Source organism: Dermacentor variabilis, chromosome 6, assembly GCF_050947875.1.
Source record: "Dermacentor variabilis isolate Ectoservices chromosome 6, ASM5094787v1, whole genome shotgun sequence".
Lineage (NCBI taxonomy): Eukaryota > Metazoa > Arthropoda > Arachnida > Ixodida > Ixodidae > Dermacentor > Dermacentor variabilis.
Genome location: NC_134573.1, coordinates 49,470,254 through 49,497,882, shown reverse-complemented (window position 1 = coordinate 49,497,882; position 27,629 = coordinate 49,470,254). Strand labels below are relative to the sequence as shown.

Sequence of the window (27,629 nt, the reverse complement as noted above, 5' to 3'; positions counted from 1 at the left end):
CGTCTAGAGGATGTCGTTCGGTTCTATTCTTTGCTAAACTCTCGTACTGCGTGACATTGTGTGCTTCGACTTTCTCATCCAGCATATTAACTAATCCCAGTTACAGAAATTTATCCATGCCAGTATTGATTGGTAAACCAATAGCACATTCACACGCATTGCGGATGAGGTGGTATAGCTGGGTTCGTTCGGTAGCCTGCGGCGTGAGGTAGGAGGCGACGTACTTTATATGGCTGGTTACGAACGCCTGTACAAGGCGGATCATATTGCTTTTCTTCATTCCACTGCGCCTATTTGTGATGCGTTTCAGCAACTGGATCGTTTCGTCGAGCACGCGCTTTAGTGTGCGTAAAGTTACGTTGTAACTGTTGACCGTGAAGTGCAAGCCCAGTCAATGCCCTAATGTTGTGAACTTGCAGGACGATGGTGCCATTCGATTTAACTCCTCTAATTTCTTGTTATGCGTTTGACTGCAGAATCGGCGTTCTTGGGTTTGCGGACCCTGCGCGTGGGTCTGTAGAGCAGTAGCTCCGATTTGGGCGCGCAGCACAAGAGGCCCGTGCCACGCACGTAGTAGCGCACCGCGTCGACGGCCTCCTTAAAACGTTTCCTTTCCGTGGCCGTCATTTCCTTCGGAACCCAGAGCGGGATGTTATTGCAATACAAGCTGTGGTGGAGGCCTCCTATCTCTGCTAGTTTCCGTTGTACCCCTGGAAGCACGAGCTTAAAGATCATGGGAGAGATGACGGAGCCCAGCGGCGTGCCCATGCAACCCATGTCTGTGTCTTTCGATTCGATTGCACATATCGCTATGCGGACCCGGTGAGACGTAACGAAATCCCGTAGGTGGACTTGTCGCCGTTTCCCATGGATCGTCGTCTTCCTAGGACTGGCCACTGGGATCCTTTTCGCGTCGGCTCCGCACTGTGGCAGCGAAAATGGCCAGTCGCTGATAAATCGAGGGCCCACAGTTATACCAACGCCTTCACACAGGTGTTCGCTCTTTACTGACCCCTCCTAAGCTTTTGGCGAGCCCTAGGGGGGCACGATGTCCGAAAACCAGGCCCCTTTGCGCCACTGCCATGCTAGGCCTCGCAACGTATCACGACGGAACCTCCCCTTCTGTGGCCAGCATGGAGGTTCAGGTGCAAGGTACGGACATGCACCCGCCCAGTATGACCCAGCACTTGAGAACCCAGGCGAACCACCAAAAACCAGAAAAGCGGCACAAGGTACAAATACCGATCCTGCTTTAGGGAGACGCAGAGTCATTACGCTGGAGACTGCCACGACTGTCGCACTGCACAGCACCTCCGTGCAGCCACGCGCGATTCGTACAGCTGCACAAAAGATCGAGCAACTACTGGCTCTTCCCCGAGACTAATATAAATTGACCTTTCGCTCCCATGGAGGCCTGGACCTGACGACGCTGCAGCCACGCTACCTCCTCACCACTCTCATGCAGGCCGCTTCACTGACTGGCCCATCTACGCGGACACTTCGGGTTCACCCCGTCAATAACACTTGCATAGTGTCTGCGGAGAATCAAGATGACGCTCCCAAATTCGTACAACTCGAGCACATCATCTACGACCTACTTGGGTATGCCACGGTGGCATATATTGCACGCCGTGGGTACTAATGGCTCAGTTAGGGGAGTTATTACGAACGCCTACTGGATAGAATTGCCACAAGAACTCCTAGCAGAGTGTATCGTCCGCAACCCGCATTCAACTTTACTAGACGATTGATGAATGGGATTCGCACGTTCGATACTCATCACCTTCGGAGAAGCAATCGTGCCCCGAAAAATTGTATATGGCGGAGGACTGCATCTGCGCACGCCCTATACACCAATGGTCGAGACCTGCAGTAACTGCCGGAACATAGGCCACCACACGGATGTCTTTATCCAACCGAGGAGGCACAAGTGCCCCAGATGCGACGAGTTACACCATAAGGAGCCAACTCCAGCGTGCACTCCAGTCTGCATCATTTGCAATGCCCGCACTAATATATTTATTTATTGAGTACCTGCATTGGGGGGGGGGGGGGCTTGGAAGGCATTACAGCAGGGAGTACATACGCATCAACATGAATTGTCACTCATTTCAACATATAAAGCGTGGTAAAAGTTTTCATTACGTTGTACACCTACAATATTTCACGGGAAAGCATTCCACTCCCTCATGGTCCTATCGAAAAATTCGTGACCCAAGGTGTCACCCTTAAAAGGAAGTTCATGAAGTTTCAAGGCATAGTCCCTTCTACGCGAGATATACGACGGCAATGTAATATATTTGTTACTTTCAAAGCCTGTTTTAGAATGGTAACCACTGTGAAAAATTTAAGTCTGAGGCACTTTCTTCTGTACTTTAGATCCTGTCAATGAAGCCGGCGCTTGATTTTGGTGATACTGAGGCTTTTGTCCTAATTACCCAGAACGAATCGAACCACCCTATTTTCAATTTTTTCAAGTAAATCGACTAACTGACACGTATAAAGATCCCAGCAGATACACGCGTACTTAAGTACCGAACGTGCGTGAGTGAAATACAGCCATTCTTTCAATTTACAAGGTAATAGGCCAAAATTTCGAAGACTTGTCAGGGACCAGGGAATGCAAGCACCACCAGCTTCTTAGAACAACCAAATCCACCTCCGAACGCGAAGCAAGATCGCGACGACGAGTAGACAACCGCTTACTACGCATTGCGGGATCCGAATGCCTAGAATCATCTACCGGACAACAAACAGGGCGCTCCAAGAGCTCAGACCCGCCGACATGAGCCGAAAAGCTGAAAACGCCCAACGTGACCACAAAACTGACAAAAAAAACTCCACGTACCCCAGACTTCTCTGACCAGGAGCGTAGGGCGCTGTGTGTGGAGGGAAGCCGCCTCAGAACACTTTTACCGCACAACCCTTTCTCCCTCCTCCCTTCACTAACATCCCTCCCTAGAACGAATCATCTGACCCACTGTGGAGTCACCCAACCCACCTGCCACAGCCGCCCCACCCCCCATAAAAAAACGCACATCAGACTCGCATGACGAATATCACGCTTGGCTTAAAGAGTTGGAATCGAAATTTGACAATAACTTGGGAGCCTTGGAGGTGCGCCTGGAAACAAAATTAACATTCGCGGAGCAGCTATTTTCCCGCCTATAACAACAGATGGACACACCCTTCACACGCCTAAGCCTAACTACCGAGTTTACTTTTCCAAAATTTGAGACCCGCCTTTAGAGGCTAGAGAAAAATACCAGCTCTTCACATGAGGGGTCCCCTACCTCTATCCTACACCCACCTACTCCTCCTATGCCACTTCAACTACCACCACGAGGACTTATCATCGCCCCACCTACGCCCCAATATGGAGGGTCGGGTAAATTCTACCCACCTGTCACCAATCCAATGGAACTGCCGTAGTTTGTGGGGCCAGCTCGCGCCACTGCAACTCCTAATACGTACCCTACTTGCCATACCTAAGCTCCTTTTGTTACAGGACACACAACACCAAGCCAAACTTACCAGTAACCACCTCGTACACTCTTACATCACGGACACCGCTCGGATGGCCACATTTCTACTTTGCACTACTACCTAGCTAAAGATCGGAGGTGTAACACACCTCCGATCTTTATTGCCAACGTGTACCGCACCCCACCCTAGGCGACGACCAGTATTGATGCGCTACTCCAGAAAATTCATCGCGTCGCTGGCCGAAATCCCCTACTATTGAGAGGCGACCTTAACGCTCCGCATACAGACTGGGGTTATCGGTACATCACAACACAGGGTCGCAGGCTTTGGACAACCATTCAAGACGTGCGCCTCACTGCACTTAACTTTCACACACCAACCCCAAGCGGCAGTAGTGTAACCTGGGAGAGTATTCTTGACCTTACACTCAGCCATTGCCTCAAAGGACTCTCGTTGTCACGTACGCAGCACACACTCAGAAGCGACCATTACGTTATCGCCATCGAAGTAACTTACACACAACACAGCCCTAAACTACTCGCCCACAATCTTATTAACTGGGACTCAATCCAGTCCGCATGCCAAGAAGCTCCAGACACCCCGATACAAGACATTGATGACTGCGTCACATCTCTCCTAAGCGATTTAACCGCACAAGCAAAACACAATACCACGTCACCCACATACTGAACACGAGCCTATCGTATCTCTGGGAAGCACACCAAATCCTCCCGGAGAGATGTAAACGACCGAAAGGTAATAGAAAATTAAAACGCCGACAAGTCACGCTACAGACACAAATCGCTGCACATGCCGAGGAGCTGTGGCGTTCCGACTGGGCTCAGGTGTGCAACATTATATCTGGCAAACTATCTACCATGAACGCATGGCAACTTCTACGGCACCTTCTCGACCTAACACACTCACGGACAGTATCACACCCATCTGAACCAAATTGGGAAAGAATATATGGCACCTGGCACCTCCTCCCCTCTACCACCCTACACAGGAGCGCCGAAGGAGGCCCTGGACACCAATATTTAGGAGCAAGAGGTCCGCATGGCCTTAAAGATCCGCTCAAGATTTGTACCGGGAAGGGGCAGATCCCAAACTCCATGCTCCGTAACCTGGATGATCAATCGATCAGACAGATTACAGAATATTTTAATGAATTGTGGAGAAAAGGTACCCTGCCACGGTCTTGGCGGCCTGCGAAAATGACCTTCATTGCCAAACGAAACAAACACCGCGCCATATCAAACCTGCGCCCCATCTCACTCACATCATATCTCGGGAAACTGCTCGATCATGGTGCTTTAAACAGGCTCAATCAGCACATCAACGACCACAACCTATATCGGCACAGCATGGCGGTCTTCCGCCCATGCCTCTCTACCTAAGATGCCATGCTTCAATAGACGCAGGACATTTTTGTTCCTCTCATCTGCGCTCATACTAAAGCTATCTTGGGCCTGGACATGTTAAAAGCCTTTGATCACGTAGAACACCAAGGGATCATGGCCGGATCGCTCCCCTTTCAATGTAGGTGCCAGCATGTACGCCTACATACAAGCCTTCCTCTCGGCAGGCACAGCCGAGATTCATATGTGCTCCCATGCGTCCCCTCCATACACCCTTAACGAAGTGCGCACTCCGCGACGCTCTGTCTTTTCCCCTTTTCAATAACACACTAATTCCCTTAGCCTGCGCTCATCACACAATCCCTCACCTTCACCGCACCCTCTATGCAGACGACATCACGCTGCGGACCACCCCCGGCAGTAATGGCGACATAGAGAAAACTTCAGAAAGCGCCGCAAATATCACACAACTACACGCACAAAGCAGTGACCTCTCCTGTTCCCTGAAAAAGCCTCAGATACTGATCATGCGTTCTCACCACGTACTCTTCCCGCGGCCCCCATCACTGTTGCTCTGCCCGGATGACCTATCCCGGAGGTCGACACACTCCGGATTCTGGGCCTTCACATCCAGAGCAACGACCGCAACACGTTTACTATCTTGAAACTCGAGCGGGTGACAGAAGCGCTGCCGCACCTCATGCGCAGAGTTTCCGGCAAACACTATGGTATGAAGGCTCGCGATTTTTGTGGCATTAATGCCAACTAAAATACTGCTCCTTTCGCTAAGGCGACTGCTTCATTCAAAGATGGCACTCTTCATGTATTTGAGGAACCTGAGAACATAAACGCTTATCTGCTTATATGTTTAAATTATGGGACATCACGAAATGCGTTAACGTTAGAAAATCTTTATTTACAAGCTTGCATACATATTGAAGTGTGACACCGGAAGCAGCGTCCAAGCGATGCCGCACAGCGTAAAGAATGTGTATTCATAAAGTTGTAGACTTAGCTGAAGTCTTTGCTAAAAGAGCATGCCCAGCAAGCGCAGCCAGGAAAAGTTTATTTAGAGAGGTGGCGCACATAATGAGACGAGGAATTTACCCTAAAAAGCATCTAGGAGGTCACCCTGGAAAGCGGAAGCGATAATAGAGAAATTCGAGGGAAGAAAAATGTACCCTAACGTACGCACGAAACGTAATCGTCGTTTCTTCGAAGGCCATCACGTAGGAACCTTTATTTAAGCCTAATGATTAGCGCATAATAATACCTTGTGTGCCGATGCACGGTGAATTTTTTTAAATATATTTTTTCAATGAAATCCCTGTCCCTCAAATGTAATGGCCTTCATTCCTGAATCCTACAATACTAACATTTTTTTATCTCGGCATGACGATGTATTGCGCATGGTTTAATACTTTGGCAACTTCAAATTGTGTGTTTTTAACGTTCGCCTCCACTTCTTCGAAGTTTTGCATCCAGAAAGCTTAGTCTGAGTTGCTGGCAGTTTTTATAACTGACCTGTCATTTGTTCATGGCATAGGTCTTGCCAAATTTATGCATGCCTTTTCTAACATAAGTTGTGCAATAGTACAGTATACTGTACCATTGCACAACTTAGCAGTATACAAATAATTGTACTGATAATCTTTGTATTGTGTTGAGCACGCGTTTCGTAATGGTAAGACACGTCATACTTACTTTCGTGTTCCCAATAATACTTAAAGATGGAGCATGTTTTGAAGTCACTGTACAGGCTTTGGGCTGTGTATTTGTGATCTGTGTCTGTAAAAGAAACGGCAATATCATCTGTAAAATCGGTTAACCGATAATTCATTGATTTTCAAAAATGAACAGGAATCGTGGAAAACAAGTTCATAACATAAACGCTACATTAGAACTGAACCGGCCGAAATTACAGGACATCAGTGATCATTAGCGCCCGAATGTTGACCCACATACTATGGTGAAAAAAAAACACACAAGTTCATGGATGTTACCCCCCAGAAACATTGCTGTTGTTTGGTCGTATGTAGAATTGTTGCTCTCCTTCACACGTACACAGCTCTTCTTTTGCCTACGTATGTTGCGTGTTCAATTGAGTTATCAATCATATTGTTTGTTATGTTTTATGTTTCGCTGTGATTGGTATACCAACCATTAAGTTAGTAAAATACACAAGGTTAGGAATATTGATGAACCGATAACTTTTTTTGCATATTGACACGCGCACTTGTTTATGTTTCTCTGGTCAATGCGTTTCACCGGCTAGCAAATGTTAAATTTTATTGTTCAGCACAAGATACGCCTGCATAATTTGCAACTTACGTGAACGTTGTAATACATTTGGTGTGCTGTCTACGTTCTCGCTGCACCATCTATCATCAGATCGCATGCGCGACCCGAATTGTGTAGTAGTTTCTGGAAACCACATGGGCACCAGTGATTACACTAGAACGTTCGACGAGTGATGTATAAAAGCCGACGCGCTTCAGCGGGTTTAACCGATGATCAGATTCCGGTGATCGCCGACTTTGCTCGCCACTGTCGTAGGGGGCAGAAGTTCAACCATTAAAATTCAATTTCATTACTCACAGTTTTGATATTGTGTTTTCCCCATTAAGTGTGGGAGATGTGCCAATGCGTTCATGTACTGAACGCCCCCGTAAAGCCGCGATCCAAGCATGATATCCGAGGATAACGCTAACGTCCCCACGGACAACGGAGCTAGCCGAAGACTGCAAGGTCTGCCCCTGAAGCAGGGACTTTTGCCTGAGACGACGAGAAACATCGTGGCCAAGTCAGTAATTACAATGGCAGACCCCGCGTCCCACACTGTGCTTCACCAACCCAGGCAGTGACCTACCTTCCGTGGAGCTTCGTCGGAGGATCCAGAAACCTGGCTGGAGATTTTCGAAAGGGCCTCAGCCTTCAACAAGTGGGCCTCTGAGGATAAGCTATGCCATTTGTACATTTTCTTGAAAGATGCCGTGAGGACATGTTTCGAGAACTGGGAGTCCACTTTAACAACATGGGACATGTTGCGCAGTGAATTCCTGAGGACCTTCATGAGCGCTCTATGAAAAGAAATGGCCGAAGTTCGATTGGAAGCCCAAGTGCAGCTACCTAACGAGAATGTTGCGATCTTTACAGAAGAAATAAGCCATGTATTCCGCCACAGCGACACAGAAACATCTGAGAAGATGACCTTACGCCTACTCATGCATGGTGTGAAGCAAGAACTTTTCGCCAGAAAGTGATAAAATTAACCGAAGACCGTCAAAGTGTTTTTTGCGAGGCTACTGACATCGACAAAGCACTGGAACTGAGGAACCGGCAAACAAAATGCCGTACTATCTAAGCAAACTACGCCGAAGTTCAAATTGGGCACCGACGACCTGCTTGAGACAATCAGAGCAGTCATGCGGGAGGATCTTCAAAAGTTATTCCCTTCCTCACAGCCTCAAGTGGCTTTGACTGCCGAGATCAAAATCGAGGAGATCCAACAGTCACTCGGGGTCCCTCAATTGCCGCAGCCTCAGCCAGAAGCGATCACGTACGGCGCCGTAGCCCACCGTCACATCTCCTCTCCGCGCATGCACCAGGGTCCGGTAACGTCGTAGTTCTGTCGACCACCGCTATTGCCGCCAGCATGCCCACGTGTCGATCCGCGCAGCATTGCAAGCAAGACTGACGCTTGGCGCACCCCGACTACCGCCCGCTCTGCTATCACTGTGGGTAATCCGGCCATGTCTACCGCCGATGCCCATACCGCGACATGATGCTACGAGGGTTTGCCGTCAAGGTTCTGTGCCCGAAGCAAGGTGAACGCCCTTTCTATATCGCTTCTACCTCGCCGTCACTCAGTGGAGCCCTCGAGAACCGTCCAGTTCGGCATCACCAGGCCACTACCTGTCGCCGCAGCGCAGACCATACACTGGCCCAGCCCGGGACGAGTGAGTCAGCCCATATCCGGAAAACTAAAACTAGCAACCAGCGGTACACTAAACAGGACGAAGTGGTACTTACAAGTGATGATTGATTACCGTCAGTACTGCTTTGTGTTGTCTATGTCTTCAAGTCCCGTGTTCTCTTCCGATAACATCCCAAAATCATGAATAACCAACTGGCCTACACCCACACTTTGCTATGAAACATGCGCTTGTTTCGAAAGGCCCGAGGATGAACCTCCTTGCTTGGAGCTATTTAAAGAAAGGCAAGTTGGCCTGATCGACAAGCCAGTTAGCTTGTCAAATGGGCTTATTAGGCTTCTAAAACATACTTGTCGAATAGGCGCGGGTATATAATATTGCATATGTGGCGCTCAGCAATGAACTTCGCTCAGCTCAACTTGGGTCACTGGCTAGCTATGTTCCACACTTCAACGAACCTCTTTGATGTCAACTTTTCGCTCAAGTGTCATTGCAGAGGAATAATTCAGTCTGCTGGTTTCCTACTTCAGTTCTACTGTTGGGCAATTCGAATTCGACCGTTTCGAACAACGCAAAAGTCACCGGGTCGCTCAATACTTTGTGAGCCTTCCCACTACTGCCGGGACATCCCTTTGCATAGTTTGTAGTTTGTAGCCACCAACGTAAGACAATGGGCGTCGCATTGTGTGTAGCCAACTCAAACCACCTTACTCTCATGCCTCAATCAACGCCTAGGCATAACGTTGTAGGAAAATATAGTTGAACCATGTTATGGTGTACCGAGATATCAATAAGATGACACTCTCCGCCACGTCTTTTGCCCATTGCTTCAAAGCCAGAATAGTTTCGATAGCACTGCCTTACCACGTTACCCGTTACCAGAATGTATCTGAAAATCAATCCACCTGACACCAAGCCGATCCGTATCCACAGCGGCTGTAAGGATGACGTTTCGTATCAGTGACGTTGTCGTATGCAGCCTGCGCTTCTAAGCAGCTTCTGATATTTCTGAAAACTCGCTGTGCTTACTTATAGGCTTTTCCGTTGCACTGATAAATAAGCACGAAGCCGCTGTTCAAGATCCCGGCCACGGCGGTCCTATTTCGAAGGAGGCGAAATACAAACACGACAGTGTACCGTGCATTGGGTGCATGTTGAAGAACCCCAGTTGGTCAAAATTCTGGCGTCCCACACAAAGGCGTATCTCATAATCATACTGTGGTGTTGTCACCTAAAACCAGAGCATTTATTTTTGTTATTTCGAGAAATCTGCCCTGAAACGGTTCACCACATCTCCGTTTTCTCACTTCCATCGCCTTTACTGTTGACCGCTGTTATGCCCAGTTTCATTTTTGACACTGCCGTCAACCACGTTTTTCGAAGCTGGAAATCTAGAAAGTGCCACCTGTGAACCTAATCTTGCGTTATGTTATTTACCTGTACTCCTCTAATAACATGCCCTTGAGCCTTCTTGACGCTCAAGTGAATGGCATTCTTGGCACGACACCTGACGACAACGGAGCAGACTTGTTGATTAATTAGAGCGCGTCTTTCCTATCGTTTAAAAAATTGTTGCACAAACCATCAAACTTTATCGTCATCGCGAGGAAATAGCTTATGCAGACCGCAGAAATCTAATGAACACAGCAGCCATGCGTCGTAAGCGTACCGCTGTCATATATAATTGCGCTTGATCATGACGGCACAATAGCAATATCATTCAATGTCATTATCATTCGTCGACAAGTATTGATAGAAGACATGACAGCGTGACGGCAACGGTGCGATGAGATAGACTTGATGAATGTAACGACAACGGTATCATGACAGCGTCACCACGAGGGCAGGATAACGACGGCATGACAAAGACAACTCAGCTCCGTTTGATTTTCTCCGCTTGTTTACTCCTCATAGAAGAGATTTTTCTTCTGCCAATCACTTTGGAAATAGGCAGGTCCTAAGCAATATGGGAGCGGGTCTAAGTGAGGCGGTGCTGAACCGGCATCTCGACAAGAGACGCCCATGGACATCGACGACAAACGTGCCCATCAACCGCCAACCGAGGACGTGGAGACGCAACGCAGTGCCTTCAAGGACAAAACCACATAAAATTTCATGCGCTACAAAGCTCTCACATCTGCTGAACAAAGCGTGTGCGAATCAAAGGGCTTGTTGAGGTCTCAAGGCAAATGGGAACTGCAACTCTTGTTTCGCGAATGCCCGTGCCCTATGCATCAGCGCCCTTACGTCTGTGGAGAATGTCCGGCCGACCTGATTACTGCAAAAGCACGTATAAGAGAAAAAAAAACTGTGATTTGCTTTAAAAGTTTCTGTTGTCTCCCACTACTCTGGTAATTGGCAATCACGATCGCAGCACAGTTTCTTAAGTAGTAGAAATGTGTACTGCCTGGGTAAACAAAGTTGATGGCGATACTGTCGCCCTTTCTAGAGTCCGTCGAGAATGCCACTCTTTGCTTTGACTTTATCACCGCTAATTCAGCACCCTATCGCGGCTTGAGGCATAATAACTCTCGTGTACCGCCGTCCTTCATGCAAAATAATGCTGCAAAGAACAGATATATTGTCACTTCGAGTCGATTTTTTTACAAGCCTTACTTACAAAGTGAGATGAAAACTGCAGCTGATTTTGACAGCGAGAACGAAAGATGAATGCATATTTCACCGGCAAAGCAAATGTTCTTTGACGAGGGCTATAGTTTACGGTGGTGGATGATGACTAATGAACTGAAACGTTGTTTCTTGTTTTCGTACTTACCATTGTTTACTACCAGAGTGAGCACGTCTGGAGACGTCGTTTTACTGTAGTTTAAAGTGACATCCTTCCTGGAAAACAAATACATTAAGTTATTTTATCAGATTCCGAGTAAGCTAAGCATTATGGCAACATTCGACAAAACGCGGTAAATCAAAAAAGGACAATGTAAGCTGCACACAAGAGCGAAGAGAACGAAATTCGGCTAGTTCGATCTTCTTGCAGCATTGTGACATTGTTTCTATGGAGACAACACAAAGCAGGAATAGTGTGCAAATATCGTTCTAACAATATAATTGCTTTTCCGGCATTCAGTGAATCGAGCAACTTGAAGCTACCCGTGACCAGTCGTGTCGTATGATATCCGACGTTTTGGCTTCGTTTTAATGTCTCTCCGTTTAGTGATTCGTAAGTATGTATGCCATTAAAAGGCGGTTTTCAAAATTTCTTTCTACAAAAAGCGCCTTATGTGGAATGTGACGTGAAAAGGCTGACAGCGCGTTGAAAGTGACTATTGGGTAAAGGCATTCCGGCAAAATTCATCTCAGGGCGACAGCCGAGGTTAATGCCAAAAACACTGAAGCCATACAGCGAGTCACCGTATCACCACAACCAAAACAGGTGATGCATCAGGCGTGTACATCAGCAGGGCTTCTGTGTTGAGCTTCCCCCTAGGCTCGCTATGCCATTAGAGCCGCCATCCTCAAGTCCGTGCATCGTATCTGTATGGTATGAATAACTTTATTTAGGTCCTGAGGGATCAGTCTGAGACTGATGCGGGCCGCTCCCACGTCGGTACAGAGAGGCCGAGCCCCTCTGCCGTCACACGGGCCCTCTGTACAGCCCTGAGTTGGTCCGCCAGTACTTCACTGTGCAGCATCCGCTGCCACCACTGTTCACCTCGAGAACCATCACCGGCCAACGCCAAGCAGCGCCAAAGCATGTGTTCTAAATGGAGCAAACCCCCCCATTTACTACAATAGAGTGAAACCCCGCAGTCCGGATTAATTTTGTTCATGATGACCGGGTTAGGGTACGTACGTGTCTGCAGAAGCCTTAATGTAACCACCTGTGGCCTATTTAATTTAGAATGTGGCAGGGGGAATGCCCTGCGCCCTAGGTAATAGTGCTTGGTGATTTCGTTGTAGGTTAACAGCTGGTCCCTGTACTCAGGAGCGGGAGATCCAGCCCCTTCAGGGAGTACACGGCACACTAATCCTCGTGCCTCCTTGTGCGCCACCTCGTTGAGGTTACGCGGGGCTCCCTCCACTGTCCCCATGTGCGCCGGGAACCAAGTAACGGTATGCGAAGTGATATCCCTACCCTGCAGCAGTCTGTTAGCCGGTTCCGCAACAAGTCCTCTCGAGAAGGCTTTAATCGCAGATCACGAGTCACTAAACACCAAAACTCTTCTTGAATCAATTAGTGCTAGAGCAATAGCCACCTGTTCGGCAACCCCCGGATCTTTGGTATAAATGGAAGCAGCATTTCTAACGCTCCCTTTGCCATCTACCACCACCACCGAATAAGCATTTTTACCATTAATCCATGCGGCGTCAACAAAAGCAGACTCCTCCTCCTGATCCTTTGCCTCTCGCAACAAAGCCCTAGCTCTCGCGACCCGCCTCCCTACATTGTGCACGGGCTGCACATTCCGCGGAAACGGACGAACCATGATGTTTGCCCTAAGGTTCACGTTCAACTCGTGTAGCGGCGCCCTATTGTGCGACAGAGCCACCGATTCTTCAATTGACTCTAAAATATACCTACCCGCTGGTGTACCTAGCAACCGCTCCCTCTGTGCAGTACGCTGAGCCTCGGCAATTTCATCTAAAGCATTATGCAAACCGAGTCGTAGCAACATATCGTTTGACGTAGTCATAGGCAGACCAAGCGCAGCCTTGGCGGCTTTTCTGATTAATGCTTCCAATTTATTTTTCTCCCCCCTATTCCAATTTAGCATAGCTGCCACATACGAGAAATGACACATAATAAATGCGTGAACTAAGCGCATCGCACCTTCTTCTCCTAAACCCCTATGCCTATTAGAAATCCTTCTTATAAGTCTTATCGCCTCCTACGTCTTCTTGGTAATACGCTGAATGGTTCTAATGTTCGACCCGTTCGCTTCAAGTACAAAACCCAGGACCCTGATTGCTTCAACTTTGGGTATCACCGACCCTCCCCTAGTATGAATTCTAATGCAAGGCTCAACTTCCGGTATCCAACCCTTCGGCCTACGACCTAACTTCTTAGATATTAAGATCAACAACTCCGACTTTTTAGTGGAGCACTTGAGCCCCATGAGACCCAGATACTCCTCCGCAAGCGTTACCACCTTCTGCAGCCTAGCCTCAAGCTCGCCATCACTACCACCGACACTCCATATAGTAATGTCATCCGCGTAGATAGAATAGCCAATATCCTGGACAGTGTCCGGTGTATTAGCCAACTTCGACATCGCCAGATTGAATAGCATAGGCGAGAGTACGGATCCCTGCGGAGTACCACAGCAACCCAATTTAAAGACTTCCGGCTTTATCTCCCCAAACTTGAGATATGTCCTTCTATCCATGAGGAAAGCCTTGACAAAATGGAAAAGCCGCTGCCCCATGTTTAAGTCCGATAGCGACTGTAGAATGAAAGAATGTCGGATTTTATCGAAAGCTTTTTCCACATCAAGTCCAATTAGTGCCTTAGTATCCCTAGTCAGCCGGTCAAGTAGCTGATGCTTAATCCTGATCATAGCATCCTGAGTCGAGAGGCCGGGCCGAAATCCTATGATCAAGTGCGGAAAGACCCCATTGCCCTCAACATAACGCGTTAGCCTATTTAAAATGACATGCTCAGCGACAGTCCCCAAACACGATGTCAGGAAATGGTCCTGAGATTTTCAAGCCCTATGGCCTTCCCCGGTTTAGGTATCAGAACAGTAGTTGCAAGTTTCCACTCTTCCGGGAAAGAGCCTTCCTTCCATCGGTAATTGATCTCCCGCGTAAGGAACTCAACTGATCCGTCGTCTAAATTCTGTAACATTTTATTCGTAATGCCATCCGGCCCTGATGCCGATCGACCATTAAGATTCTGCAGCGCCATCCTTATATCACTTTCAGTAAATTCCTCATCCATAGCTGCATTTTCGTCCCCACTATATTCCAACATTACGTCAGGTGTATCGTGCCAGGTCTCCAACGGAAAGTATCTCTCAGCCAAATCCTTCAGCAACTCCTGCTCTGTGGAGTCCCGACACGCCTGATGGAACAGCTTACCTATCCCAGTCCTCTGATTAGATTTAGTGTTTGTCTCATCTAGCAAATGTCTGAGCAGACTCCATGCGCCTCCCCTCTTAATGCGACCATCAATAGAATTGCATACTTCATCCCATTGCTGCTTGCACAGTACCCGACAATGGTCTTCAATTTCCTGATTGACCACTGCTATACGCTTTCTAAGCCTTCTATTCAATCTCTGACCCTTCCATCTCGCTAACATCGACTGCTTCGCTTCCAACAAATGCGCCAAGCGACTATCCATGTGTTCCGTGTCAATATCGGTCTGAACCTCTCTAGTGGACGCCTCAACGTCACTTTTAAGCTGACTGGTCCACTGCTCCAAGGTCAACTCATTTCTCTCATCTTCGATTCTCTGCGCTCTTCGTTTCCTAAATGCATCCCAGTCAACCATCCTGAATGTGCGCTCCTTTTTATTAGCCACTGCCAAAGTAATCATAAGTATGTAATGATCGCTACCAAAATCTATATTAGAATTGGACCAGGACGAATCCACCACCCTCCGAACAAAAGTGAGATCAGGTGTCGAATCTCTACATGTCGACGTGCCACATCCGGTGGGATACGAAGGGTCTGTAATCAGCGATAAATTCGTCTAGTGCCTGCTGCCATAGTCTCACCCCCTTAATAGTGCTATAAACACACTTCCACACATGGTATGGTGCATTGAAGTCCCCTCCAATAAGCAACGGTGCATCCTTATCCAGATTGGTTGCCTTGGTCAAGAGAGATTTCAAACTCTGCTTCGTGTCCCGGGGGCTACTGTACAGGTTAAGCAGGTAAACGCTCCTCTGACATGACCTTTGCCGACCTAAAATTACCCCCACCATAATATATTCAGTCTTGCAATCCGCCATTGGAAGAACATGTCTAATATACGCTAACCTCCTATTAATGAGAGTAGCGAGTCCTCTGCCCTGTTCCTTATCCTTAACCTCCGCTTTGAAATCCGTTAAGGTCATGTTAGACGTCAGTGTTTCCTGTAACATGATAACTTGAGGTTTCACACCATGCGTTCTAACAAACTGCTGCAGAGACGCCTTCTTATGATTGAACCCCCTACAGTTCCACTGCCAAATACTAAATGAACTATTTAATAGAGCCATCTTGACCACGGAAATTTGGTGAACTAGTTTTAAGCTCAAGTCTACTCGGCGACTCACCCTGCTGGGCTAGCGGCCGAGTGCACTCCCGCTCCATAACAGGGACCACCGTATCGTTTAGATATATTTCAATTTTGCCTATTCTTTGATCCGTGATATTTTCCCGTTCTTCTATCCGCTCCAGTCTACTAATGATCTGATTTACACTTTCTTGCAATGTCGTTCAAGTCGAATTAATAATATATGAGCATGTTACTCATCACGCGGTGATATAAATTCAAAGTCTCCAACCTATTTTCATCTACGAAGCGTTTATTCACCTATTGATACGTTTCCTTCAATGACTATACAATTATTTCGCACTTAAGCATTAAAGTGCTAGCCAGAGAATAAACAGCTTTGAAAGCTGCGAAGACTCTCTTATATAAAATCACATCACCTTATTAAAGCGTGACAGAATTCTTTGGGGGGATAAAGAAATAATTTAAGAGCAAGGACTTTAGTTGTGTTCCTGCTTATGACAAGCAATAAAATATGAGCTAGATAAAGATTTTATGGAGTTGTTGTACGGATGTATTTCAGTATCGGCAAAAATACTTTCAGCATTAGTAACAAGCAAATATTGCACTAATGCGGTTAGAATTCAAGCAGCATAGCCATGCAAGTATTGAAGAGTTCACCTTTATTGCAAATCTGTTGTGGGGATTCTGTGACTTGGGTTGCTTCTGTTCTATGCGACATACAGTATTTCTGGTAATGTGCCCCTTTGCTATGGCACTGGCATATCAAGGACAGCGAGGAGCATGACGGCATGGCGACGATTGCATTACCACGACTCCATGACAATGATGGAACGACGAAGAAGGAATGACGTGGTAGAACGACAGAGGTGGCATGGCGACGAGGGCATGACAATACTGAGGGGACAACTTTGGCCTGATGACCATGATATAAGGACGACAGCATGACAACATTAGGGCGGCCACCTGATGACGAAGCTGAATGATGATGTTGGCCTGACCATGATGGCATGGCTACGACGGTATTGAAGGGATGCTCGACAGCAGGTGTATGACGACGACGCAAGGTTAACGATGGAATTGCGATATCGCCTTAATTGCAATTGAATGAAGAAAACATGATCAAGACAGAATGATGAAAAAATGCCGGCGATCGAAGGAGGAGGGTATGAAGACCATGAAATAATGATGACAGTGAGGTGACGATGGCGTAACAATGACGCTAAAAGAACAGCGGGATGTCGAACCTAGGAAAACGAAGATGGAGCCAGCTCGACGGAATCTCGGATTTATTATGACTTTATGACTACGACTGCATGACAACGGTGTAGGCTGTGTGGTGGCGACAATGGCGTGACCCCTACAATGGCGATAATAACATCACAAATCTGTAATGACAACGATGCAACGACCATAGTGACATCATGAGTGCAAGCACATAACTTGTGGCCCACGCTGTTAGTAAAGTTGGGCCATTGGGCCGGTATAGAAGGCGTGAAGACGACGGCATCACAATAACAATATAAGAGAGAGAGAAAACATACTGTCACGTATAGTGACAGTGAAAAAAGCAGCAAAACTGGGAATGAGGAAACTACCGTTTTATTGGGTGAACCTGTGCCCTCAAGAACAGGCTACACTCAAAGAACGGCGATAGCGGCGAACACAGTCGGAGATCGTCAAAAATTTTATCTTCCGGTCAAGCGCATCGTATCTTATACGTGGGTCATCGGAGGTAGCCGAGTCAGCGATGGTGCCCGCGTGTCTTCGATAAAATTCTGCGCAACTAGCGTCGCACATGCAATCAAATTACAAAAGCTGCGGTACCAACAGACAACGAGCAGAAAACTCGATAACATTCGAGAAACTTCAAATGCATGCGTGTACGTTCCGCGATGAACGATAATATTTGTTATCGCTGAAGACTGCGTCCTGCGTCCTGGTCACGAAGACGATGTAGCCGTAACGTCGAGTCAGATCGCCGACGAAGACGCGCTAGTCGCCCCTTCTTCCCGTTGTACTTCTTGCGTAATTCTCCTTACCGCCTGTCTGGTCCGGTTTTCACGTGGCCGCGGCCTTCTGCCTGCTTGCAACACGACCCCAGATCCTGTGATGCTGCCCAAAAAGATGACTGTGGCAACCCTCGCCGACACTCAACGTATCTCTATAGTCACATTTTGCCCTTTTTTATCGCCAGCACAAACTTCAGGTTTGGATGATTCTTTCCCTCCTCCAGCCGTTCTTGGTTCTAACCTAACAGCCGCGCAGTCCGAAGCCTTACTGGTTGTCTGGGCGAAGCACAAAGCCTGTTTCAATAGCTGTTCCCCTGTGTTTAGTCGAACTTCTGCGGCTACACACTGCATCGAAACCGATGGTTCCGCTATAATACAATGACATCCCTGTCATGTATCGCCGTCCGAACAAAAGGTAATTAAACAACAGTTTGCTGACATGCTTGCGGGGAAGATAATATGACCTTCATCTAGCCCCTGGGCTTCGACCGTGGTTATGGTAACGAAAAAAGGTGGCTCCGTTCGCATTTGCGTCGATTATCAAGCCCACAATAACATCACACGCGAGAACGTATATCCAATACCTTGAATTGACGACGCTTTCGACACACTACAAGGGGCGGAGTATTTCTCCAGCCTTTATATTTATATTTTCACCTTTTCATCCAACTTCAGCCAGCAGCTTCATCGATTAGACGAAGTCCCCAAATGCCTTGCAAATGCTGGTCTGCAGATCAATAAAAAAAATGCAAACTTGCAAGCAAGACATTAAAAGTTTTCAACCACGTCGTCTGAAAAGATGTCAGCCAGACAGACCCCGAAAATATTAGTGCTGTTCTCCAGTTTCCTCGGCCCCAGAAACAGAAAGACCTACGTAGTTTGCTCGGCTTGACGTCATACTTTCGTCGATTTATACGCAACTTCGCTGCAATAGCAGCTCCTCTACACAAGCTACTAGTTATTGGTGCCTCTTTCCCATGGACTAATGATTGTGAGTCGGCTTTTCAAGCTCTTAAGCAACATCTTACTTCCTGACCAGTGCTTCGCCACTTTGATGATAGAGCCCCCACCATACTCCATACTGATGCAAGCGCACAAAGTACTGGCGCACTTTTTCTGGAATGTAAATCAGCCTCTAAAGCGCAAGTCATAGCATATGCCAGCCGAACACTTTCTCCAGCTGAGCGAAACTACACCAGTGTGGAGCAAGGGTGCCTGGCGGATCGTTTGGTCGATTCAGAAACTTTTCCCATAACTTTATGGCCGCCACTTCACCATCGTCACCGACTATCATGCTCTGTGTTGGCTGTCATCAATGAAAAACATGTCAGGAGGCTTAGGACGCTGGATACTCCGCTTGCAGGAATACGATTTTACAGTAACGTACAAGTCTGGAAAAAGTCATCATGATGCAGACGCATTGTCTCACTGGCCACTCTGCTCTCTCCCGGTAAAGCGCCATCATCTTCCCAACCACGTCATTGCGATGCTGCGCCTCCCTCACACAAGCTATCAATAACGCCCCTGGCTGAAGTTACGCTTTCATCCCGGTTTGATGTCGTCTTGCTTCAGAGCACCGACTCCTACTGTCAAACTCTCATGGCTCGCCTTAGTAGGTTCGCCGAACCACCGAACAGCCGCTTGCAACGCTAAATTAGACAATTCCGCCTTCAAGGTGGCGTGCTACATTGCTACATTTACCACCAAACAGGTCAACGGTGTGTCCCAGTTCTACCTCGCTGCCTTCGCCTGCGAGTATTAGAGGCACTTCCCGACGACATCTCAGCTGGCCACTTAGGCTTCCACAAGACTTACGACAGCATCAAGACCCGCTGCTTCTGGCCTGGCCTATCCACAACGGTGTCCAAATACATTGCCTCTTGTGCCTCATGTCAGCACCGCAAACGCTTGAAATCCCCTCCTGCCGGTTTGCTACAACCTTTCCCTTGCCGGGACGCACCTTTTGAATTTGTTGGTATTGATTTATATTGTTCCTGGCCTTTGACACTCTCCGGTCACCGTTGGATTGTCATTTCGTTCGACGATTTAACAAGCTATGCTGAGACTGCCCCTTTGCGATCCGGTACCTCTTCTGATGTCGCTGACTTTATCTTGGGCTCCATCGTCTTGCGCCACGGGGCTCCTCGCGTTCTTCTGAGTGACCGTGGCAAGGCATTTATTTCCCAAGTTCTCGAGGAAGTTCTTCGGGCCGCTGGTACCGTCCACAAATCTACTTCTACCTATCATCCGCAAACCAATGGCCTTACTGAGCGCTTCCACCATACGCTGTCTAACATAATTTCCACGTACATTCGCGCTGACCACACTGACTGGAATAAAATTCTTCCTTTTGTGACATTCGCATATAATACTGTTATTCAACGGACTACCGGCTACAGCCCTTTCTTCCTTGTGTATGGACGAGCTCGCTCCGCCATATTGGACAGAGACATCTTTTTAGCACCTTCCTAGCCTAACGCGTCCCTTCCAGAAGATTTTGCTGTAAGAGTTGCACATTGCCGTCAAATCACCCCGCAAAGCACAGAAGCTACCCAAGCTGTGTGCAAACGGCGCTGCGACAACAAATGCCGTAACCTCTGCTTTTGCGCTGGAGACCAAGTCCTGCTTTGGACTCCACTCCGCACTCCAGGCCTCTGTGGGAAGTTCCTTAAACGCTACATTGGCCCATACGTCGCTGTGCAACAAACATCTGCAGTGAACTATCTCGTTCGCCCAGTACACTCAGTCACCGATCGCCGCCACCGGAATGCCGAAATTGTTCACGTCTCGCGGATGAAGTCCTTCGCTCCCCGTTTAGGTAATGGCGGAAGGAAGTTAGTGTAAGCAATATTAACGTACTTCGTCGCTTTTATTTGTACATCGCCAGCATTATATTCCGTGTTCTACTTCGCGCATGAGCTGGGGCGTTGCCGTTTTTGGAAAAAAAATGCTGATAGCTGGGTCGGCCTCGGCCTTATAATATATATATATGCCTGCCAATGCACACCAGAAGTCCATATTCATACGAAGGACAGAGATCGCAACAATGCTCTATCACTACGCTAACAGGGAAGTCAAAATGTTTTGGGCAAAAATTCAGAGCTCTTTTACTCTGTGCAGGTGGCTGACTAACGGAGCTCTATATAAGGTGATAAATATGTTGATAATACACATGCTGATTGAAAATAAAAGACACATACCACGACGAATGTCGTTCTTTCGCAATTTTTTTTCTTTTACAAGTTGCACACCCAATGCTTTTTAAAATTTTTAATATACTATTGGTTGATTTCTCGTATTTATTATTTGGTCATCAAGGTGACTATCGCTTTATGATCACTATTATATACTGCCAGTAGCTCTTTGGCGACACTGGAAACGTTCTTCGCCAATGTGAGGTCTACTCAAGACTGACGACGCGTCGTGAGCACACTGATATTTGTATAGCATAGAATGTCAAATCTTTCCAAAAGGAACGCCACGAACCACTTTCCATCTGGCCGATACACGTATATTTTTAAATCAGCCGCAATTACAATGGGAGTGGAGTCGGTGAGGGCTGTCCGACAAAAGGTGCATACGCTTGGCGTTTGCGGCACGAGCTTCGTCCGCCGCGTGCCCTCGCCGTGCACATTCCCGCTTGTGCTCACGACGGTGTTATTTGTAGGCGCGCTGTCCTTCCGTAGTCCTCACCGCACACGGCCTACCCATTGTACGGGTGGAAAGGAATTCAGATAAGATTACGTGGTTTGCCTCAGAGCACGTGACGCCAAACCGTAATAAATACTACACAGTGTTATTCCAGTTTTACTTTTTTATTACGTTTTTTTATCTCAATATGCTTTGACAGTTCTCGCGATTAAAGGCAGCTGGGGCGTACCCGGCTTTACGCTTTCGCTTTATGCTTTATCTCTTTTAGCTGGGGGGTGGCCGCCATATCTTTTTTGCGTACGCACACAAACCGTCAGATCCTATCATATATGCTAAGGCCACGTGATGTTTCCTTTAGGCCCAGTATCCTTTTAATAACGACACGGCAGACACGAGCCTTTTACATGCAACACAGACCATACACAAACATTTAAAACGGTACAGACTGCTTTACCTGCACGTGGACTCGAGTAAGACTTGTCAACTCGTCTTTAACTTAGTATAATAATATGCCAAGCACTCCTGCAGCACGACTCGCCAGTGTGCGTCGCCTTTGTTGGCTCCCGTCACGGTTGTCGTAGCCGCCCCATAGCTGCCTAGCCCGACTGTTTAGCCCAGCTGCTGAGTTGCTTGCGATGGCCACGTTCTACGCCGTCAGCTCGCAAATTTCCCAGTGAGTTAGTCCAGTGCAGACAAAATCACTGGTGTCTGGTCGCTATGTGGAAACAAGCAAGATGGCAGGCCGGCCCAGCACCAGACCGCTGATCTAACTGGCCAGAGACTCGCCATCCACTTCTGGAACGTCTCTGCTACCAGCACGAAGCACTGCACCAGGCTGCTATGAGAGCAGGTCACTGGTGCGCAGAAGAGCACAGCCATGAGCGAGATATCAGCCCAGATCCGCAGGCTGGCAGGAAAACTGGTCCCCAGTACTCGAGCCTCAAACGCCGGTCGGCCAGCTGCGGTCCGAGCCTGATGCTCGCTTTCACGTACGCATGCTCTCCGCACGCCGCTTCCTAGTTTTGGGCACACGGTCTTCTTCTTCCGTAATCACTGTCATTAATTCTCTTCTTGTTGCTACACAATCACCATCACTCTAAGCTGCCTGTTCAAACACTTTGTCTTGTCGCGGTCACGCACCGCAATCCACGGGATGACAAGAACCCCCCCCCCCCTCCACACACACACACACTTAAGGTAGCTGTCCTAAACTATACTAAACAACCTACGAGGAGGGTGTACATGAGTGTAGGGAGATGTGTACCATTCAAGAAATTTCTTGATCCACAGAAACAAATGATGAGCAAACATTCATCACAATAACACGTCCAAAACTTCGGAACACAGTCCACCGTTCTATCAATTATTGCCCCAAAGAAGTGGCGCAGTTCATTTACAGCTTAAGTAATCCGCACCTACATTGTTCGAACCCTTTTAGAATCCCACAGTAAACGAATTCTCCTGCATTAACCGGCTCCTGCGTAAAATACTGTTTTTTAAATGCCTGGCCAACTGCAACTACTGCATTGACTGATGGTCGCACTGCATGACAAAATGTTTGCCGCAAAGTAAGTGTGGAACTTCTGAACAGACCAGACAAGCGCTAAACACTCAAGTTCAATGGTAGGATAACGTGTTTCTCTAGGCAGTAGTTCATGAGCAGCATATGCTGCGATTGTAAGACATTGTCTTCACTGGTCTGCAGAAATAGAGCACCTAGACTCGTATTTTAGGCGTCAGTGCGCAGCACGAAAGGCTTCGCGAGGTCCGGGGCTTCAAGTATTCAATTTGCGGCGAGCTTGCCTTTGACAATAGCGGAGCCTTCTCCTTGCTTCCGTCCCAAAGATACCGAATGGTATTGACCTTTCTTTTTGTAAAATAAATCAGGGGCTTGGCGATCCCGACGTAGCTGGGGATAAACTTTCTTTAAAAGCCGGTTAAGCCGAGAATCGAGTGCACGGCTTTCTTCGTAGTTGGTTTCTTAGCGGCTAAGGTCTTGTTCTGTGCTTTTAGCATAGGTTCCACTTTTGGACCTCCAATGTTGTGTCCGAGGCAGGTAAAAATATGTTGCCCTATCTTACACTTCTTTCCTTTTGTTGCGAGGCTGGCATCACGTATGCCTTGGAAAACGTGTCGCCGAGCATGAAAATTCAATTTCAGGTAGTGCTGGCGATTACCGCGTCGTCGAAGTAGTGATACAATTTCGGTAGGTCTCGTGAAACTGTCCTGATTAGGGGTGATAAGACAGCTGGAGCAGTCTTGATTCAAAAAGGCACATATTTCAAGTGGCAAGGTCCCGACACGCTTGATAATGCCATTTTTTTTTCGCTGCGCTCTGCAGCCCCGGTACTTGTCAGTAGCCTTTTGTAAAGTCAGTACTCAAAAAAAAGAAGCCTTGTTTCCCTGCAAACCTTAGCGCAATGTAAATCATCGGAATGGGCTCACTCTCGAAAACCAACTTTTTGATTAGTTCGCGGGAATCGATGCAAAAACAAATAGTTTCTCTGGTTTCCTAACGACAACGATTGGTGCGTGATATGCGGACTTTGACTTCAGAATTTTGCTTAATGACAGTATCTCTTGTACCTCGCTCTGCTAATTCTCACGCAGAACCAGGGAAATAGAGCACCGATGTACGTGAATAGATTTATCCGATACCTGCTGCAGCGAACATTCAACAAGTTATGTTTTCCTTGGGAGAACTGAGAATATCTCCATGAACTCGTCGCACACTTGTTGAACTTCCTCGTGCTGTTTTCGATTTAAGCTGGATGATATTATAAGGCGTATGCCTTTAGTGGCTCATGAGTGTCCGTGCGCTATACGTGGTGGACGCAGGAAAGCGGCGAGAACCGGCTAGGGGATCAAGGAAAGGAGGTGCCGTGCCAGTAAAGCTGTGCGAGCGGGCGCGTGGGAGAGCGTGGACATGCGCGTCAGGGTGCGCGCACATCAGCGACAAACTTTGCAGCTATATGGCTGTGATTGCATCCCATGCTGGCGGCCACGGTGGCATCCGCTCGCAGAACAGTTCGGACAACAGCTACAGAGGCATTCATAGATAGGCTTTCGCCTATCGCAGTTTAGCACAGCAAAGTGCCCATAGATCTTTAACGTCTGCAAAGGTTGGGTTTGGCATACGCTCACAGAAGGGATGCCATCTACCGAATCATTGTCATCAGTGACTTCTGACTTTGTGTTTTCGTCACTCACAGCGATGGCTGTAGTTACTGATTGTGCGGGACTTCCCGTTTCTCGTACCATCAAGTACAAGGTTCGGGTCTGCCGTTTCATTATTAAAGGTATACTTGCAGGACCGTGAGTTAGCCAAGGTAACTTGATGCTTCCTTTGAGCCCATGATCCTTTTATTAATGAGAAGGCAGACGGGCGCCTTTTACATACAACACATACTATACACAGAGACGTTAACACGGCACAGAACGCTTTACATGAACGTGGACTAGAGTAACCGTTCCAAAGACGTCTGTCCGTCTATATAATAATATCCCAAGCACTCATGCAGCATGACTCCTCAGTGTGCATAATTGTTGTGGTGTCCATGACGGTTGTCGTTGCTGCTGCTTCGCTGCATTGTTCTGCTCTTCTGAACAGCTGGCAAGTTTTGGAGCGCCACGTCGTACGCCGTAGCCAACACCCCGCATCTGGTCGCGATGCGGAAACAGGGGAAGCAGCTGGCCGGGGGAGCAACAGGCCACTGCTGTTACTGGCCAGCGGCTCGTCAGTCACTCCTGCAACGTCTCGGTTCCCAGCACAAAGCACTGCACCAGACCGCCATTATAGCAAGGCGCTGGTGCGCAGGAGAGCACAGGCACGAGCGAGATCTGAGCCCAAGTCTGCACGGTAGCAGAACACCCGATCGCCAGCACCCGAGTCTCGACCGCCGGTTAGCGACTTGCCGTTCGAGCCTACCGCTCGCTCTCACGCACTCCCGCTCTCCGCACGCCACTTCCTCGTTTGTGGCACGCGGTCTGCTCCTTCCGTAATTAGCGTCATTAATTCTGCTCTTGTTGTTGCCACAAAATCACCATCACTACAGCGTGTCTGGTCAAACGCTTTGAAAGCTGGCTGGTTAAACACTTTGACTCGTCACAGCTGCATGCCACACAATCAATATCATCACACTATAAGAGCTCCGCTGTATTACCTAGAATGTCAGGAATTTGTGCCAAGTACATCAACCTAGTCTTACCCTATATCTCCCAAAACATCGTAACAAAAATGCATTTTAGTTTTTTTTCCGAGTCACCCTTGCAATTGTTCAAAACAAACAGAGGCAGAAATTGCTAGAAGTATTGTTGATTTCAGTTGAACCGCTTGTAAATTATTTCTGTATGCTTATTGTTAACCTTCAAAATAAAAGTAAAAAACTGCACAGTATTCCAGTGTTAAGCTAGGAAGGATAAACTTAAAGCAGGAAGGTAATATAAAATAAAACAAATAAAGTAATGTCGTTGGATCAGCAGGAATCAGACAGGTAAAGTTCCATTTGTGTCGTAGCTTTCCGCATGAAAATGTCAAAGCTATGCTGATTAGGCACTTTAAGGCATAGAATTAAGTCGGCTGGCAAGACGCATCAGCAAGTGAAAATTCCTACAAGCGGTTTTTGCCCTACAGTGGACACAAAAAGAACAGAATGGAGTTGATGCGTTAGATGTTTACATGTTTAGCGTTAGATGTTAGAGCTTGGTCACTCAGAAGACACTAAAGGTTGCAGAACAAACGGACGTACTTTTCGCTCCCTGTGATGCCAGGTACATGCAATATGTATTGCAGTTGCCCTGCGTCTTCATTATAGTATGCAAGGTCGGCAGTTGAACATAAAAGTGATGAGTCTTCATCATCCGACGAAAACCCTGCGAATGTATGTTGCAGTTTTGCAATGACCTGTAATAAAAACGAACTTAAGTTTTGGAGCTGATAGGTGAAACATTATTGCTGTAGTGTGAGCCAGAGCGACCTGTCAGGACTGCCAATGTTTGGATAGGTACGACTGTCTATGTGTGTTACTTTTCGTAGTTAAGTCGAGTAAATATTTTATATTGATGAGTAAACATATCGAAATATTGCCCAGTTAACTGTACACACCCAATAATACACTTACTTTCTTTTCGACATTGGAGAATAGTGTTTACTTTGTAGCAACAGGCTATTTGACCCGTTTGTGACTCATTTCTACTTGTGCGCAGTAGGTGTTTGGTGTGAAACAGCGTAACGAACAGAGTATTGTAAGCGTGACCTAATAATTTTACTTTAATATAGTACACTACCCCATATATGCTTGCGAAGAACATAATTTCACTAAAAAGTGTGCATTAAGCAACACATTAGATCACACCTAATTTCCTACGATCAACAGAGTTGTGTTCTAGGTATACGTTTTATGTTCGTTTGGATATCCCAAATTATATTCTTTGTGACATATAGTATCAATGATTTTTACCCAATATGTGTGCTATGAATATGTGAGAGCACAATTTAATTTCAACTATTTAAAACACTAAACCAGTGCACGACATTTTAGTGAAAAAGAATGACGACGTCAAAATTACCTCAAAAGCGTCGGTCTCATAGGATCCACATTCCTGCTTGGCCAGTGCAGGCACCAAAAGTACAGCGGCGATGATCACTTGCGCAGTTGCTTTAGCCATCGCAATTAAAAAGTAGCCGATGTATACCGCCAAGCTATTCGTGCGGAGCGCCGTGAGATTAAAAGAGTACTGGCGTCTGTATATATAGAAATAAGAGAAATATAATCGCTCGCATAGCTCGCTGACCTCGATCACGTGAAGCTTAGAACAGCTGCAAGTTGTGCCTGTCATACACGCAGGCACTGATATAGAGGTACAGATACGTGCAATCTGTTTCATGAAGATTGATGGTTGCACTTTTAGCCTTGACATGCCCAAGCAGCCAAATAAAGCTTTTGGCTCAGTTTACAGTCGAACGCCGTTAGAACTTATGCGGATTGAACGAGATCAG

General features: G+C 47.3%; 1 protein-coding gene across 1 annotated transcript in view; it reads right to left on the bottom strand.

Moving 5' to 3' along the window:
* LOC142584158 (uncharacterized) overlaps nt 1–27,356 on the bottom strand; it is a 35,907-nt gene extending 8,551 nt beyond the window's left edge. Inside the window, exons 1-4 of the mRNA XM_075694327.1 lie at nt 27,200–27,356; nt 26,380–26,534; nt 11,559–11,626; nt 6,552–6,635 (exon numbers count right to left, since the gene is read on the bottom strand). Of these exons, the coding sequence (XP_075550442.1) occupies nt 6,552–6,635; nt 11,559–11,626; nt 26,380–26,534; nt 27,200–27,298 (406 nt within the window). The 5' untranslated portion in view covers nt 27,299–27,356. The remainder of the gene's footprint in view (nt 1–6,551; nt 6,636–11,558; nt 11,627–26,379; nt 26,535–27,199) is intronic.
* Between the last annotated feature and the right edge of the window lie 273 nt (nt 27,357–27,629).